The sequence below is a fragment of the Lutra lutra genome, chromosome 1, assembly GCF_902655055.1.
Source record: "Lutra lutra chromosome 1, mLutLut1.2, whole genome shotgun sequence".
NCBI lineage: Eukaryota > Metazoa > Chordata > Mammalia > Carnivora > Mustelidae > Lutra > Lutra lutra.
Window position 1 is genome coordinate 193,288,969 of NC_062278.1, and position 18,757 is coordinate 193,307,725.

The window sequence follows — 18,757 nt, forward strand, 5'->3', positions numbered from 1 at the left end:
TCACATCTGTACACGACCACGTGAACTCTGCTCCTGTCCCTCTGCTGACGAATTCCTTGCTGCCCTCAGGGACAGCAAGCCCTGCCCCCAATCCCCTACCCCCTGCCGCTCATTATCTCCTGCTGCTCCTCACCCACCCCCTACTGTGTTCCAAGAACACCCATGCAATCAGCGACCTTGCTGGGCCACGGGGAGGTGGGACGGTGGGAGGGTCCCCCCCCCTGCCTTCATCCCTGTCATCCCACTTCCAGGAATGCCTTTTCCAGCTTGCCCCCAGAAGGCCCCATCGATCCCCCAATCCTGGTTCAGGTGCTACTTCCTCCATGAGGCCTCCCCAAGCCTTCAGGCTGTGTTATCTCTGGAGGGCCGAGTGGAGTTCAGATTTCAGGTTCAAATCCAGGCTCTGCCATTCTATGTGACTTTCAACTAATAACTTGTTATCAGTTTGGGCCTGAAGTTCTCCCTCTGTAAAAAACCTGCTCCACAGGAGGGGTGGCAAAATTCTAGGGGAAGATGTGCCTGGCGTGGAGCAGTGCTACGCACCTCCTCTTGTCCTTGTCAACACCCTTGCCACGTACTTCCCTTACTGTACACGTCATACGCAATTATAACCGCTCTCCTATTCATTACCAGGGTTCCCCCAAGGGAGGGCTGACTCCCAACTGCACATGGAAGAATAGTAGTGAAGCCCAGTCTCCTATGAGCTCTGGGCAAGTTCCTCAACCTCTCTGTGCATTTGTTTCCTCCTCTGTAAATGAAGACAATCGTATTGCCCACCAATGTGGGGTGTGCGGCTTCAATGAACAAGTACATAGAAACCACGTAGAATGCTGCTTAGTAGCCGTTTGGCAGCGGGTTCAAGTTCTCAAAGGGGATGATCACCATCACCAGCCCCACATTCTCCCTCCTCAACACCCCAGCAGCACAAGGCAGATGCTGAGGGCGATTGCCCTGTGGTATCTGAGAGCGTAAGTGGCGATCACACAGGAGCTCCAATGAGCTGGGCATTAGCATTCTGCAGTGGAGGCCGAACCTCCCGGTTGGCCCTAAGACCAGTCCGCACCACTCATCTTGCTGTCCTTCAGCAGGAACACCTGTTTCCATGGTGGCCCAACAGGCCCTCAGAGGAGCAGGTATAATAAAACGGTGAACCGCCAGAAACTACTAGGCACACGTGACATGCTGCCTGGGCTGGGTATGTACTCTCCTGCTCCTGGACTTGTCCTCCAACGGTCCTCCCCATTCTAAGGCCCCCAGACACTGGAACAAACTATACACTATTCCGTACAACCAACAGCGTGCACTTCAAAGTCAGGCAGACCCGATGACAAATTCTGGCTCAGGCCCTTCTAGCTGTGTGACTTTGGGTAAGTGACTGCCCATTTCTGAGCCCCTGGTCGCTCCTCTTTCAAAGGGAGACGTGATGACGCTCACCTCTCAGAGGACTTATAAGAAGTAAACAAGATCATCCAATGTGAAGAAGATTGTGCAAATGATGGCCATGTAATTTACAGAGCCAGGTGCAAAATGAAATCAGGAGGCCTGTTCGTAAGTTATTAAAGAGTTTCAAGATGGGGACAGCCGAGCATGGAGGCCAGCACAGGGCCTTCTGAGCACAGAGCCCATTCTTCTCTTCTTTTCCATGGAATCAGGCAACAGGGCTGCCAATGGGGTAAAATGAGACACTCCCAATTGTTGGGAGCAGCTCACTTTCATTCAGAGCCTCATTTGTAACCCAGCTGCCTCCTGAAAGAACTTGGCTGCCCAGTTCCTGGAGGGTGTGCTCCCCTCCCCAATGCCCAAATCCTGACACCAGGATAAGTGCAGGACCTTTGAGTTAACAGAGCTTTTCCTCCCCTCATCTCCATTTCTGATTTATCCAGATGGTCTGGTTTTCCCAGCAGAACTAGCCTTCGATTCCTGCCTGCTGTGGGTTGTGTGAACTGGCAGCCCACACGTGTGCCTGGCTTGGCACCCCTCCCCCACTAATTACTATTAGATTGCGAGGTAGCTGCCAACAATAACAGGCAATAGAGTTCACATAAACCAACAATGGAATCGTCTACCAGCAGTGTTTGAGGTTGGCAACACGGGCCTGAATTCCATCAGGAATGGTAAACATCAGCTGGAAACTGGCAGCACATTCTCTTCGGACAGGGCGTGTCTCCCTAGTTTGCCACAGTCCTCGCTGCTCCCTAATGTCACACACCAGACCTGCGTCCTCACGCCTGGCCCCGACGGCAGCTCACTCTAGGCCCTCTAATTCCAGTCTGCTGGGGGCGCTCTGACCCAAGTGATTCTGAAATCACTAACCTGGCTCAAGAGAAGGCACTGCTTCTGGACAAGGCACCTTTCCTAACTGAATAACTAACTTCACCAAAGAGATTTTATTTTTCAATCAATTAGAAATTAACCAGGCTCTAGCTCCAACCATACCATGGGGGCCATTCCCCTCAATGAACTTGGTGGGACCTTTCTCATACTCTTTCCAGAGCTGCACCTTGCTGGTCTGCGTGCACCAGGATGAAATGGGATGGGGGTAACAACTTCCACCCACCTCTCCCTCCACGCCCGTGGCTGTGATAAAGGGATGTGAGGAAGGTAAGAAGAGGGAGGCCAGCCGGAGCTGGGACTCACAAAAATGAGTCTCCTTCTGAAATGTCTTCCGGATAAAACTTGGAGCAATTTGCTACCTAACCTGCTCTGAGCATTCGCAGGAGGGAGGCAAGGATGAATGACCTTCCCCACATCCCCTCTGCCTCCCAGCTTTTATTTCAGCATCCAACAGAATCTGAGTAAAGTGCCTCCATTCTGCTTTAAAAAAAAAATTAAAAAAAAAAAAAAAAAGAAAAGAAAAACAGTTTTCAGTGGCATATGTCATCACTGAATTAATGCTGTTTGCCTTTTACTGGCTTGGCTCTCATCCCAGTAGAAGCAAATAAAAACGGAGTACATTGTACTATAAATGCTACAGGCAGCGAGGCATCAGATGGACGCATGTGGAACGCGCCTACCCCATGGTCAGGGCTCAGCTTCGGCGGCGGGACAACCACCCCTACGCCGCCAAGGCTAAAATGAGCTTGGATCTGAGAGACCACTCTCAGGAGTAGGCGAAAGCGGGATTCTTTCCCTTTTCAGCAAAGAGCAAGAGAAGGACACACTCCACACTCATAATACAGCCTGGTTTAATGGTGGGCAACTTGACTACATTTGTTCTGAGTAACACCGCTCATTAAAAACCACCCACATCCGAGAATTAAGACGGCTGCTTTAAAACACACACACACACACACCCCCCAAAAAACTGTGGTTAAAAAAACACATGAAACTTACCATCTTAACCATTTCTAAGAGTGCGTTTCAGCCGTGTCCAGTGTATTCACACTGTTGGGCAACCCATCTCCAGAATCTGTCTTTCCCCAGTGAAACGGAAACCCTGTACCGGTTAAACCCTAGCCTGCCCCCGCCCCAGCCTCTGCCAGCTACCTTCTCCCTCTGCCCCTATGACTCTGACAACCCTAGGCACCTCACGCTCGTGGAGTCACAGATTCGTCTTTGTGCAACTGGCTTATTTCATCTGGTACCGTGTCTTCAAGGTTCACCCGTGCTGCAGCGCATACCAGAACATTCTTCCTTTCTGAGGCTGAATACCATTCCATTGTATGTGGAGACCACATTTAATTCATCCATGCATCTGTTTGGGTAACAACCCAAATGTGCCTCCCTCGGCGACTGTAAACAATACCACTGTGAACATGGATACACAGGGATCTCGTCAAGACCCTGCTTTCAGTTCCTTTGGGGAGCTACCCAGCAGTGGGATGGCTGGTTCATATGGCAGTTCTATTTTTAATTTTTTAAGGAACCACCATATTGTTCTCTACAGCGGCTGGACTGTTTTACATTCCCACCAACAGCGCACAAGCGTTCCAAATTCCCTCCACGTTCGCCAACGTTTGTTATTTTCTGTTTGGTTTTGTTGTTTGCACGGTAGCCCCCCAAGCAGGTGTGAAGTGAGAAGGTGGCTGGTTTTTTCCAGGGCCACAAAACGCGTCTTTATTTTTCTGGAGCCCTGGCATCGTCTAAACCACGGCAGCAGAGACACGACTGTCAGTTACAAACACACATATCCTCCTGCGAGGGGCCAGTGCTCTGGACTCCCATTACTGTGCCGGAGCTGGATTAGAGCGTTGTGTGTTTCCATCTGTATTACCACCCAAGGGGCACCTGCGGGCTCAATGTTAGTTTAAGCCTTTGCCTTTGGCTCAGGTCATGATCTCAGGGTCCTAGGATTGAGCTCCCGCATCGGGCTCTCTGCTCAGCGGGGAGCCGGCTTTCTCCTCTCTCTCTCTCTGCCTGCCTCTCTGCCTACTTGTGATCTCTCTGTCAAATAAATAAATAAAATATTTAATAAATATATATATATATATATATATGGCTATATAACCAAACACACACACACACATTACCACCCGGAGTCCCTGTGAATAAGCACTCCTTGCCCCTTCACGGAGAGCTCCCTTCATCACACGCAATCAAACAATAGTCTGTCATGTCTCCTTCAGTCAGGCATTGGAAAACTAGAGGTGTTTGATAATCCCAATTTCACTCTAAGTCCTATAAGTACTCTGGTCCTGACCTACCAAACTGCCACCACAGACCCTTGGGGTGGCAACATCATGTGTCCTGGACATTAGTTGGGAAAGAGCTCATCCCTGATCTTGCATCAAATAAATACGACAACCTGAATTCCTGACCCCAGCCTTCATGGAATGTTCTGCTTGTTCTCAGTGGGGTCTGGCTCCCCACCACCAAGAGATATAGACTCTGTCCTAGTTCAAAGATCAGTTTGCGCAGGACAGAAACTTCCAAGGGGCCAGACTCTTTCTGGGAGGACACTAAACCATGACGGCACTGAGCAACTCCTTCAGGCTGCTCCCAGCCGCTGCATGCTGGCTCTCCTGGGAAGATGACAGCCGAGAACAGGAACAGGCAGGATAATCTAAAAAACATCTTCCAAAAAGAGAACCTGACCCACAAAACTAGCCCTGACCGCCAAGTGCTTTGGAAGGTCCCTACAACTGCCTGCCATAATTTATTTCAGATAAAGTCTCCTACAGCATCCTCCACGTCCACACAGTCGGGCTGAGCACTACATCCATGATTCCTGCCCTGTCTGCATGAACCTGTCCTAGCCCCTACTTCTGTCCTTAACTATTTCTTTCCTCAAATGAACTTTGAAAAGGACACTGCATATTAACATGAAAAATCAGAGTTTCTCGAGCACAGCAGTGTTGGCGCTTGGGACCAGGGAGGTCTTCATTGTGGGGGGCTGGTCTGTGCAGGGTTAGGGTTCTCAACAGCATCCCTGGTTTCTCCCCAACTAGATGCCAGGGGCAGCCCCCTCCCCAGGCACGACAACCAGACATGTTTCCAGATGTTGCCAAATGCCTTTGGGGAGTGTGGGGACAGAATCCTCTCTGGCTGAGAACCTCTGCCATAAATGGAAAACTGCTATTTTTTCTAAAGCATACATTCAAATAGTCACTTAATAATTAACATGCCATCTGAAATCATCTCATGTTGCCCACTTAGGGAAGAAGCCCAAAGCCAGAGGGAAAGCAGCACTGTGTGAGGGGGACTTCCCTGGCCCATGCTGGAGCTCTGTGTTGCCCGGACATGTTCCTTAGCCTTCTGTGCCTTAGTTCCCTCACTGCCAAAGGCAACAAGGACAGCACAGCCCCCACAGGGGTGTGATAGGACCACAAACACAGTCGGGCTTTTAGCACAGGCAACCGCAGCAAAGAACAAATGTCACTCAGTATTGTTACTATTTCTAGAATCAAAGGTTTTCAAGGTGGGTTCCTCAGAGCTTGAGGGTTCCAAAGGGGTACCTCAGGGTTTGCCCAAAGGAGTGGGGTGTCTGGAGCTTGGCGCCCTCCCCTGTGGTTCAAAGCAGAACAGCAGGGGTTCATGAGTGGCTCGGTCGGTCCGTTAAACAACTGACTCCAGGTATCAGCTCGGGTCATGGGATCGAGCCCTGCATCTGGCTCTGTGCTGAGCTCAGAGTCCGCTTGTGACTCCCTCTCTCTTTCCTCCTGTCCCTCTCCCTTGTTCTCTCTCGATCTCTCTCTCTCCCTCTAAAATAAATAAATCTTAAAAAAAAAAAAAAAGAAAAGAAAAAAAGAAGGAGACCCAACGAACTGACTCTGACCATTCTCAGCTCGTGGTTCAGACAAAAGGAAGCCAGGAGACTGGTAGGCTGACCCCAGAACCGTACTTTCCTTTAAGCACCTGGCTTAGGACTGACCGAGAGAGGGGCCGCTGCAAGCTTTCAGGGAATGAGCATTTCTTTACTGGGGTTCTGAGCAGGATTGAGTCTGAGAAAGGACCTTCCCTGATTTGAGGAAACGAAGATGGAAAGCCCTAGCACTAAATGATTGTTTTATAGACCACACCCACCCTGAAATGCTTCTGCCAGGGCCTGCTATCCTGCACACCACCCCAAGAACATCTTATGGTATCATCTGGCTACTGGGGGTGCGTGCACCACGTTCTGCCTGTGGCTCCCAAGAGAGGGGCTGCAGCAGATTTCCACACGGCACATGTCCCATCGAGGGTTTCCCACTGGCAGAGGCCAGCACACAGACACAGCAGCTGCGAGGAAGCCTCTAATCCTTCCCATCGGCCTGCAGGGCAGCTGGAACTGGAGCTATCAGCTCTACAGCCGAGGCCAACCACCAGCGGTTCCTACCTCCCCAGTCCAGGGATGTGTTTAGTTGGCGTATGTGAAAACGAAAAACGAAAGGGAGGAAAAAGGGAAAACGTCTTAAAAATTGGAACTCATTTAAAAATTGAGAGATGCTGCACAAAGATTTGGATTTCTGGCTTGCGAGGCATCTTCAGCGGCTGTAATCAGGGGAAATGAGTGAGGCTGTCCTCTTTAGAAAACACACATGCACTCTGGTTTGCTGTGGTCCTCACCCCTCCCTAATGTCTGCTTCTCTTACTGACCCCACCTGTATGCCTTCTGTCATTGTCTGAGTTTGCTGCTTCTCCCACAGAAGGACTCCTCTTCTCCTTCCTTGTGAATTAATACCAAAGCCACTACTCACAGGACTTACAAAGATGTTATCAGACATCATGGGAATTTAAAACAAGGATTCTGGAGATGCTGGTCAAAATATAACACAATTTGTAACTTTAAAGAATTAATGCTTGTTTCAAAGAGGCTAAATGTAGGGGCACCTGGGTGGCTCTGTCGGTTAAGTGTCCGATGCTTGATTTTGGCTCAGGTCATGGTCTTGGGAGTCTTGGGATCGAGAGCCCTGTGTCGGGCTCTGCGCTCAGCAGGGAGTTGTTTGAGATTCTCTCTCTCCCTCTGCCCCTCTACACCCTCCATTGCTCTCTCTCTCTCAAAAAAAAAAAAAAAAAGGCTAAATATCAATGAAAATAATTGAAGAAAAACTAAATGAGATTTAAAGAAATGTACATACAAAGTCTTTAAGTCACCACTGACATGCAGGTAAGTGGCTTTATTTAACAAGTAAATGCCAAGCGGGAGGAGGCAGATGGGGAAAGACTAAAAGGGCTGGAAGCGAAGCGAGGCGGTGGGATCGTGTACTGATGTGGGGTTGTGGGTTTTACCCTCGAGTCACTCAAACCCTTCATCAACCAACAAGCACACACGTATTTCTGCTTAAGCCAGGGGTCGGCAAATGCCGCTGTGCAGGTCAAACCAGGCCCACTGTCTGGTTCTGTACACAGCGTTTTGTTGGAACGCAAGCACATCTGCTCACTTACATATTATTCTGGTTGCTTTTGTGCTACCTGGAGGGGCTGACAAGTTTCGACGGAGACCTACGGCCCACAAGGCTTTGAGATGTGAACCTTCCCACTAGATGTACGTGGTGAGGGAGTGGCTCTGGTTTACCAGCCTGCGGAAAGAGCACAGTTCCTGGAGGTCATTGCGAATGCCAGCTAACTGTGGACCAGAGTCTTGGCATGCTCCTTACTGTCCAGGGAGGATGACAAAAGAAAGAGCCACGAGGCGCCAGCCTCCTTATGGTTGCCATTGTGATTTCATGGCCTTTGGGCTGCAACAGTGCCTCCTTCCTTGGGATGGACCACAAGGGAGACTCCATTTATCTGCACTGAGAGCTCTTGTTATCCCCATTTTACAGACGAGAACACCGAGCATAGAGACTGCCTGAGGAGTCAGCATGAGTCTGGGGCAGAGGCTACTGGGGTGACCTGACTCCAGAAGGAACTCTGCCAAGATGGCACATGGTGATGCTTCATGGTGGAAGCTGGAGACCCACACGCCCCAGCCCCGGGGCTGCAAATCCCCAGGGTTCACTGAGTCTTTCCCTTTCCCTGGAATCAGACGCCAACCCCAATGACTCATTGTCTCCCCCCCGGAACAGACACAGTTCCCCCGCTGCTCTCTAGTCTCAAGAAATATGAACACTCCCAACCTAAGCTCTCAACAGCCATCTTTGTCAGAAGTATGGGCAAAGCAGTGTTTAAGAGAACAGGCGGAGAAGACGACCTTGCCAGAGCCCTGAGCCCACAGGCAGAGCCACTCAGGATTGAAAATCTGGTCTCGACAAGGTCTACCACTAGTCTATGAAGAAACCCCACTAGTCCAAGCCACCACTGCCCTCACTGCCTAACTGGGCTTCTTGTGTCTCTCCCTGCCTCCCCTATATAACCTCCACAAATAGGCCACAGGGGTCTTTCAAAAATGTTAATCAGACGAGCCAGTCTCCCGTTGAAATCCACCACTGGTTTTCCATTTCAATTAGAATCAAGTCCTCAGCATGGACCATGAGGCCCCTCCTGGTCTGAGCTCCACCAGTCTGTGAACTCATCCCTTCTCCCTCCTCCTGACTCTCCAGGGTCCACACACTGTCCCTGTGGACAGTGCCTCCACCACTCCAAATTCATCCCGACTTTGGGTCTCTGGACCTGTATTCCTCCGGCTCTCCGCATGGCTGCCTCGTCACCACTGGGTCTCTGCTCAAATGTTGTTACTCAACCTCTCGATGCCCCCCTACCCACCGCCCTGACTCTAGCGCTCACCACTATCTGATGTTACACACTCATTTTTTGAAATATCCTCAAGCTACCCCACTAGAACAGAAACCCCCAGAGAACAGAGGCCTGCCTTGATCTGGGTCCCATTCCCAATGCTTCGTGTGGTGCCCTGTACATGGAGAGTACTCCATAAATATTTATTTAATATCTTCAAACGCAAGAAATTCTACTGTCTCACAGTAATTCCTAGAGGAAATGTCACCATTCGTGTCGGAATGGCTTCAAACGGCTTTGTAAGTGGCCCGCTATTTCCTTCCCTCAACTCCACAGAAGGCTACTCTACACCTTTCCTGAAAACTGGGACAAACTGAGCAACACCCACAGGAAACCCAAACTTCAAAAAACGAGTCCATACCAGCTTTAAGGAGGAACGTAATTCAAAACATGAAAATTTATTCTAAGTTGTATCTTAACATACGAGATCTCAGCTTTAGATGAATTTTAATGTTTACAAGTGCAAAAGCAAATAAATATTTACCAGTTGCTTTTTTTTTTTTGCACTCTTATAACTCCACAACAGCTTAGATGCAAAAAAAAATTGTTGCTAAACATCTTGTAGTCTGGCAAAAAGAAGAATTTCTTATTAAGAAAACCCCTCACAACAATCACAACCCCTCATGCGCACGGCTGCCTCGCAGACTATCAGGATGGTTTGTTAGGATCTGAGCACAGGATAGGGCAAAGAAGCACTACGGGTCAGGGTGACCGGGGATCGCCAACTCAGAGCGGGGGGCCAGAGCAGCCATGCCCCGGTCTCACCATCAGCTAGGTACTGCATATGGCAAACGGGGCTCTGGCAGAGAGAGCCCCACTGCTTGGGAGAGGACTGTGGGCTCCCCACTTAGCAGGGAGCCTGACATGGGCTCAATCCTAGGACCCTGGAATGATGACCTGAGCTGAAGGCAGACGCTTAACCGACTGAGTCACCCAGGTACCCCTCATTGTGTAGTTTAAATCCTCAGAGTTATTCTGCGGTAAGTAGATTTGTTAAGGAAACAAATATCACAGCGGGACTTATTCTAGCCACAATGAGAGAGAAGTTATTATTATTAGAATAAAAAATGCAGACAGACAGACAGATACACACACAAACATCTCTTACGCCAGGGACATATACGATCTCAGGAAGACTAAGCACTTTCTGGAGCTTTGTCTCCCATCCCATCCTCAGATGAGGACCGGGCCACTTACCTGGATTAACAGTGATAAATTTGCTATCCTCAGAAAATCGGTCCCCTCGGGACATGGGCTTTTTCGATGGCATCGGGGGCCTCTTGGAATCGCTCCCTTGGAAACGCTCCTCTGTGACTGTGGGGGGCACTTGGGTGGAGGTGACCGAGCCAGAGTCCAGGCCGGGGCGGGCATCCCTCATGTCATCGGGCTGGTCTGTGGGGATGGCAGTGCGGTCCTGCCTGGGCCAGGGCAGAGTCTGATGCCCCCCCTCCTCGACAGTCCTGTTGGAGGACGAGGGGGTGGGGGTGGGCTTGTCCTGCCTTGGCTCCTGGGCAGCGTGGGTCACCCCGCTCTTCTTTTTCTCGGGGTCCTTCTCCCCCTCGTCCTCGTGCTCCCGCTCCCCGTCCTCACTCTCACTTTTCTCATCCTTCTCCCCTTCCTCTGTGCCCTCGCTGTCCTTGCTCGGTGCAGAGTCGCTGTCGGGGCCTGGGGAAGCCAAGGCCTCCGTAGTGGCCAGGACGGGCCTGACGGCCTGCTTGCTGGCAGAGGCGGCCGTGGGCAGGCGTGTGGGCCACACTGTGCTGGGGAAGGAAGGGATGCCACCGCCGCTGAAGCCCAGGCCGGCCAGGAGTGTGCTGGTGACCACCGAGGCCACGGTCGCCTGGCTGCCGCTAGAGGACGGGCCCATCCCAGTCGCCATGGAGACAAATGAGAAGGGGATGCCGGAGGATGTCCAGGTGGAAGAGCCCGAGCTGATGGGGGCCATGTCGGCCGACGAGGCAGGAGACGCCGTGGGCTTCAAGGGGTCACGCGGGTAGGGCAGGAGAGGGGAGAGGAGAGAGAGCAGAGCAGCGTCAGTCATCAGGATAGGGAAAGAGGCCCTGGTTATGGCCCTTAATGGGTTTTACTCATCTTTGATTCTCCTCACAGGGTTTCTCAAAGAGCAATGCCAAAGGTGACAAGAGGCGATCCGTGAACAACCATCTGTGGTCTTAATGGTTACACAATTACTTGCAGTGCATTAAAAAACTTAACTGGCCTATCAAACCCAACTTTTCACTGCTATGGCTTAGGAGGAAGCCAGGTGTCAAAAGAAAAGTAAGTACTATTAAAATTGGTGGAAAAACAAAAAACAACTAAGTAATAAACTGGCCAAGTCAGATGTTCGAGTGATCCCAGGGTGACCCTGGAAGACAGAGACGCCCTTGCCTTTTCATACACCAGAGGCCCTCGCGGAGAGCACAGAGTAATTAGGTCCAGAAAAGCCCTCCGGAGTGGCCACCTGAGTCAGCAGCAGCAGGGTTGGAAGCAGGAGCCACACTTCACACTGCCCGCTTTGGGAACTGGCTGACAGCCGCGTGCCCGCAGGGTGGGCCCTGCACGGCCACCGGAACTTCCAGAATCTCTGGTTCTACATGGTCTATCTATGTCCACGTATATGGCAACAGGAGGAGTTCCATTTAACAAGAACCCACTGTGTGCCAGGCCTTCGCACCCTACCCTGGAGGCATGGAGGTTCATCACCCTATTTTATAGGTCAGGAAACCGAGGCACAGAGATGTTAAGGGCTGGAAGGAGGGCTGCCTGTGTGCGAGCCTCAGCTCATTCTTCCCACCACACCAAACTGGGGCTTACGTGTGGTAACCACATATGGTACCTCAGGGAAAACAAGAAATGTTGCTCTAAGTTATCCGTTTAATTTTAGTTTTTATAACCTGGTGTACAGAACCCAGATTTCCATCCCATCACTTCTATAGTTGAAAACAACACAGCCAGAACAACTTGGATTTCATACCATTATCACCATACTGTAGCTGGGAAACTTTGTAGTTTAAGGATGGCCAAGTTAGCAAATGTTAGGTTCTAAAGTTGGTTAATGAAATTCCAAATGCCACGTAAGATAAGTTGCCCAAGACAGAGAAGTCAGACGGTTTGGGCTTGAGTTGACAAGCCCCTGTCTGGGGGATGCTAAGTACATTACCTTTAACTCACTGAGCCTCAGTTTCCTCATCCGTAAAATGGGAACAATAGTAATACCAATCTCATGGGATGCAGCCAGGAGTAAATAAAATAATAAAATAATCTGTGTCTAAAACCAAAGAAACACCAGCAAATTTTAGACTACTACTGTTATCACCAACACTATCATTAATATTATGATTGTTATTCAAACTAGAAATGGCAAAGCTTAGATACTAATTGAAGCTCCAGAAATTTGCAAATCCATGTAACGCTGGGAAATGAGAGCCTCTGAACCCGAGCATATGTCACTGAAGGGCTTGGAAGAGACCTTTTTCACTCCTTTTCCAGTACTCCTACATTGTATGATCTCACAGATGATACATAATTTAAAATCGAGAGTTTTTATCTTGGTAAGAATTATATAGTATAACATATCTGCTTTAACTCTGTCGCAAAGCTTCTTTTCATAACACACTGAGTTATGAACAGTGAGAAATGGAAGGGTTTCTGTATTTTCACCGCTTTGTGAGCAGTTTAACGATATCATACTGCCATCTCGTGGTGAAAGTTTTTACTGCATGTGAATGAACACCGGGCTGGACAAAGCAATTACCATCTGCTACTTACCACTCCTGTTTTAACAATTCTGGTCCCTTGGAATATTCGAGTAGTATTAGCTGAAACAAAGAAATTACACTGTGAATAACACACCTTTTTTGTTGTTCCAACAAAACTTTACTTAAGCTTTACATACAATTGCCACATGTCACGAGACACTATTTCTACAGACTTTCTCCCAACTATTTAAAAATGTAAACCCCTTCTTAGCTTATAAATCATTTAAAAACTCTCAGAATGCTATACAGTTTCCTGGCTCTTAAGTTTAAGCTATTAGTTTCAGTTTTTTGAGTTTTTAAATTGTTTTCTGTTTTGAAGTATAGCTTACATAAGTAAACATATAAATCTTAAGTGTATAGTCTAATTTTCTTCTTTTCTTTTTTTAAAGATTTTATTTATTTATTTGACAGAGAGAGACCACAAGTAGGCAGAGAGACAGGCAGAGAGAATGGGAGAAGCAGGCTCCCTGCTGAGCGGAGAGCCCGATGTGGGGCTCGATCCCAGGACCCTGAGATCACGACCCAAACCGAAGGCAGAGGCTTAACCCACTGAGCCACCCAGGTGCCCCTATAGTCTAATTTTCTTTGTAAACACCTCTGTGACTACCACTTGTACTGAGACATAGATGTTCTCTAGGACCCAGCAGGTGTGTGTACGTCCCCACCTTTCCGAAAGGTAACCACAATTCTGACCTCTGTCAGTATGGTCTATTTTAGAACTTCATAGAAGTGGAATCATATTATTACTATTCCTTCCTCTTAGCTATCTTTAAAATTTATTATTATTATTTTTTTAGTAATCTCTACACCCAACATGTGGCTTGAACTCACCACCCTGAGAACAAGAGTCCCATGCTCTTCTGACTGAGCCAACCCCCATTATTTTTTGTTTATAATGTATTTTACTATCCATTCTGTCATTATAATATGAATCCTGAATTTACTGTGTATACCTTAAATCAGTATTTTACCACTTGCTAAAAACATAAGAACTGTACAATAATTTAACTCTATTTGCCTGCCTCACCTTTTGTGTATAGTCAAGTATTTTTTTCTACTTAAGTTTTGAAACCCAGTAAGATATTGCCATTATTACAGTTAGTGGTCAAATTCTTACATGATCCACACAATACTCATGCTGGTGTTCACTCCTTGTAGTTTTCTTTGACCATATGTTAGTATTATAAACAGGAGAACTGAAAAAGTTTAATTATATAAATTGTATAAAACGCACATAACATAAAGCTTACCATCTTAACTACTTTTAATTTGTAGTTCAGTAGTGTTAAATATACTTTCATTGTTGTGCAATTTGTTCATCTTTCGAAACAGAAACTCTGTATCCATTAAACAATACCCATTTTTCCCTTTCCCCGACCCTTTCTACATGTTTCACTAGCTACTTCATGTAAGTGGAATCATATATATTTGTCTTTTTGTGACTGGCTTATTTCATTTTGCATAATGTCTTTAAGGTTCATACAATGCTGGACTGTGTGTCAGAATTTGCCCCCCTTTTCAAGGCTGAATAATATTCCACTGTATGCATATACCACATTTTATTTATCTATTCATTGTTGGTAGACATTTGGGTTGCTTTGCTGTTGTGAGTAATGGGAACAGTACAATTAAAAAAAACCTGACTCTTTGTGATAACTCTCAAAAAACCAGTACTGTTATATAAACTAAAAGTTTATTTCCTATATATACATGGCACTAAAAAAAAATCAGTCCGGGCGCCTGGGTGGCTCAGTGGGTTGAGCCGCTGCCTTCGGCTCAGGTCATGATCTCAGGGTCCTGGGATCGAGTCCCGCATCGGGTTCTCTGCTCAGCAGAGATCCTGCTTCCCTCTCTCTCTCTCTCTCTGCCTGCCTCTCCATCTACTTGTGATCTCTCTCTGTCAAATAAATTAAAAAAAAAAAAAATCAGTCCCCCCAAAAATGCCAAAATAAATAATATGTGTACCTGTTTTAAGTTTTTACCTAAGCCAGAAGTGGCAAATGGCTGACATAGTTTTTTGTTTGGCCTGCAAGCTTTTTAAAAAGGTATTTGTTGCAATAGCCTTCAACCTAAAAAAATCCCAATTTCCCGCTTTTCTGAAAAGTCACAATATTCAGTAAAACTGAAGTCTCCTTCCTGCAGGGGCTGAGCATCCCTCACTTCCTTTTGGTGGACGTAGGATCTCTGACTTCCCATGGATAATCCTCCCCTCCTCTGAACAGGCTTCCGTGCAGCCTCAGGGGTATGTGGGTCTGTCACCCCCGACCTAACCATACATTCCCTGTGCATAGTTGTGAAGTCCAGTGTGTGAAGAGACAGACGTGGAGAAGAGATCCATCTAGAATTCAGGACAACTAGGTCAAACACAGCAGCCTTGGAAGCAAACAGCTCTTACCTGGGAATAACTAACTGGTTTAAGCCAGGGTGACTAGGATGTTTCTTCTGGACCATTCAGGTCTGAAATGCTAAACTTGGTGCCCATGGGATCCAAGGACAGGGGATAAAAGGCATCTGACTTCCCATTAAGCTCTCACTGACATGTAGGGCTTCCTTCCACCATGAAAAGCAGGCAACAATTCTCAGCCACCCTAGCAGGACCAGAGACTTTGCCTCTGTCCTAAGTCGGATATTTTTATATTGCCTTATATATTTGTCATAGCTAGTTTGGAGTATCATTTATGTCCATCACTACTCAGAAATCACAGTAGCCAACAGATTTTCTGTTGTCATTCAATGTTTTAATAATAATATTAATAATAATAATAATAATAAAAGCATCTATGACTACATTCCAAATTTGTTTAAAATAGTTTGACAACTATACTTGGTACTTGGATATAATTGGTTGTCTTTTCTATGTATTTTGCTTATTTATTTTAAGCCATGCTGAGAGCGGATCCGTTGGCTTCAGGTTGCCTGATGGGTCCATGGCTTGGAGAGAAAGCTATAGAACCATGATTTTCCATGACTGTTGAGAACTGCAGACAGGCTCTGAATACGCAATCAATCTTTCCATCTGTTTGGTGAGTTACTGGGGGTACAGGGTAATATTTACTCTTTGGGGTGGTCTGTTGCTGTGTTTAAATGACTGGGTTTTGGAATAAGAAATTCAGACCCCGCTTAGTAGCCAAGTGATTTCTTTTGCAAGTTAGTTCACTGCCTAGGAAATCATTTCTCCATCTGTAAAATAACACACACGTTACAAGCTGCCACGGGTCAGATGGTGTAACTAATGGGAAAATGTTCTGTAACCGTGAACCATTCTGCGGATACCACTTGCTATACTGCTGTTATTATATTTACCCCACGAAGGCAAATAGGTAACATTTATTATGCTATACAGAACATAAATAGTGTGATATTTACCATAATGTAAAGAGTACACCTGGCTACCTCATGCTCTCAAACCAGATGTAAATTTCATCACTGGGAAACCCAATTATTCTGAGCAATGCTTCTGTGAAATTCTCAACGCTTTTCCCCTTACCCTTTCTTTTTTTTTTTTTTAAAGATTTTATTTATTTATTTGACAGACAGAGATCACAAGTAGGTGGAGAGGCAGGTAGAGAGAGAGAGAGGGAATCAGGCTCCCTGCTGAGCAGGGAGCCTGAATTCGGGGCTCGATCCCAGGACCTGGAGATCATTACCTGAGCCGAAGGCAGAGGCTTAACCCACTGAGCCATCCAGGCGCCCCTCCTCTTTCCCTTTCAAGACTTAAGTCCTACTCGTTGCTCGGTGTTGTGTACGGGGCCCTAGTGCTCAAAAATGCATACTTGGGGGTGCCTGAGTGGCTCAGTTGGTTAAGCATCTGCCTTCGGCTCAGGTCATAATCCCAGGGTCCTGGGATCGAGCCCCACGTCGAGCTCCTTGCTCAGTGGAGAGCCTGCTTCTCCCTCTGCCTCTCCCTGCTATTCGTGAACTCTCTCTCTCTCACAAAAATAAATAAAATCTTTTAAAAATGCGTACATGGGGGGCGCCTGGGTGGCTCAGTGGTAAAATCCTCTGCCTTCGGCTCAGGTCATGATCCCCGGGTCCTGGGATCGAGCCCTACGTCGGGATTTCTGCTCAGCAGGGAGCCTGCTTTCTCCTCTCTCTCTCTGCCTGCCTCTCTGCCTACTTGTAATCTCTGTCAAATAAATAAAATCTTTAAAAAAAAAAATGCGTACATGGTTCCCAACAAGAGGTGTGCTAGCCTACCCAAAGGTCTAGTTGGTACACTGCCCTCCAGCTGCTGTAAGGAAGACGTGAAACCCATCTCGGGGAGGAGTGGAGAACCAGGGCCCTCTGTCTACACATAGGGACAAACACCAATACATAACACGCGTCAACTCACATCCCCCTCTAAGCAGACTGAGTCTGTGCACAAAGGAGACACTGGCCATTGCCAACAAGTCTCTGTGATCAAACATTTTAAATACTCCATGCTTGGAATTTATAGCTGACAAGGCCTTTTTGCATTACTTTACATTATAAACATTTAATTTTTCAAAGTCCACACAGAAGCCAGCAAGCTCGGGGGCCTATTAATCAGGAAAAGCATTCTGCAGAGCCCAGGTTTTCGGTCAGAGCACACAGGAGGCTTAATCATGATTTATGTGTCCCAAGTTCCAGGGCCCTGACCTCAGCAAGCTCCCACTGTGGTCTCCCCTTCTCTCTCCCTTGGGCTGGCACAGGCCCAGCTTCAGCCTCCTGGACCCTCCTCCTGGACCCTGGGCAGAGCCGCCAAGACACTCGGCACAGGTAGCCATGGCGAGCGTGATTTATGTGGGCAAAATATCCAGCCTTGCTCATTTCAATTAGTTTAAATGGAAGCAAGACATAACACGAACCTGAGCAAACAGTTAAAGGCCGAACTGTAAAGCTAGGAGGGCTCCTAGAGGGAATCAAAGGCTGGAAGGCTTCCTGCCCAGGGTTCATCATTTCTTATTTTTTTAGACCAAACTGAATACTGAAGGGACATCTACAGTTGGTGCCAGGCACTTTGCTAACTACTTAACACACTTCACCGCACGTCATTCTACGAGGCCCCTGTGACAGGGGTACTGTCACTATTACTCCTTTTCAGACTGTGACACTGTAGCTCTGAGAAACTTATCAATGTTCTCTGAGACCCACCAATGCTGAGCGGTAGCCAGACTCAAACCTGGGGCCCCCACTGCGGGACCAGCATGTCAGTCTTCACTGGGCAGGCCAGTAACCTGGGCCATCTGGCTAGAACTCAGATTCCTGGCCTCACCCTCAGATTCTGATGCAATTGCTCTGGGAGGCGCTCAGATGCGTGCATTTCTCGGAGACTCCCAGATGATGCTGGTGCTGTTGGTTCACAGACTATGGGCTTCACGGGGCCCCTGAAGCTGGATGCAAAATTCTGGCATTTTCTACACACAAGGTCCAAGGCCCTCATCAGATATGTGACTCCAAAAGATTAAGACCCAGTGGTTTGGTGTGGAGGTTTCTCTGAAACTGGGGATCCCGGAAGGAAAGGACCCTATCAGAGAGGACCTTAGGCTGGCAGAGCAGGACGCAAAACTCTAGCATTCCCTCAATGCTGGTCTTGATGTATGTCACCAAACCAAGTCAGCAAACTATGGCCCACAGCCCAGCTGCCTATACTTGTCAATAAAGTTTCGGTGGAACTGGGGCTGGGATTAGGTTGGGACAAGTGAGACAGAGTGGATCCTATCTTTATTTAAAATTTGGGTATTTTGGGGGTGCCTAGGTGGCTCAGTCGGTTAAGTGTCTGCCTTTAGCTCAGGTCATGATCTTGGGGTCCTGGGATTGAGCCCTGCATCAGGCTCCTTGCTCAGTGGGGAGCCTGCCTCTCCCTCTGCCTGCTGCTCCCTCTGCTTGTGCTCACTCTCTATCAAATAAATGAGTACAATCTTAACCAAAAAAAAAAAAAGAAT

General features: G+C 47.8%; 1 protein-coding gene across 5 annotated transcripts in view; it reads right to left on the reverse strand.

Moving 5' to 3' along the window:
- The window catches only part of PTPRG (protein tyrosine phosphatase receptor type G), a 707,992-nt gene that overhangs the window by 88,782 nt on the left and 600,453 nt on the right, over nt 1-18,757 (reverse strand). For all 5 annotated transcript variants that reach the window (XM_047690530.1, XM_047690520.1, XM_047690539.1 and 2 more), the window contains 2 exons: nt 12,862-12,911; nt 10,291-11,068 (listed from right to left, as the gene is read on the reverse strand). In XM_047690530.1, the coding sequence (XP_047546486.1) occupies nt 10,291-11,068; nt 12,862-12,911 (828 nt within the window). The remainder of the gene's footprint in view (nt 1-10,290; nt 11,069-12,861; nt 12,912-18,757) is intronic.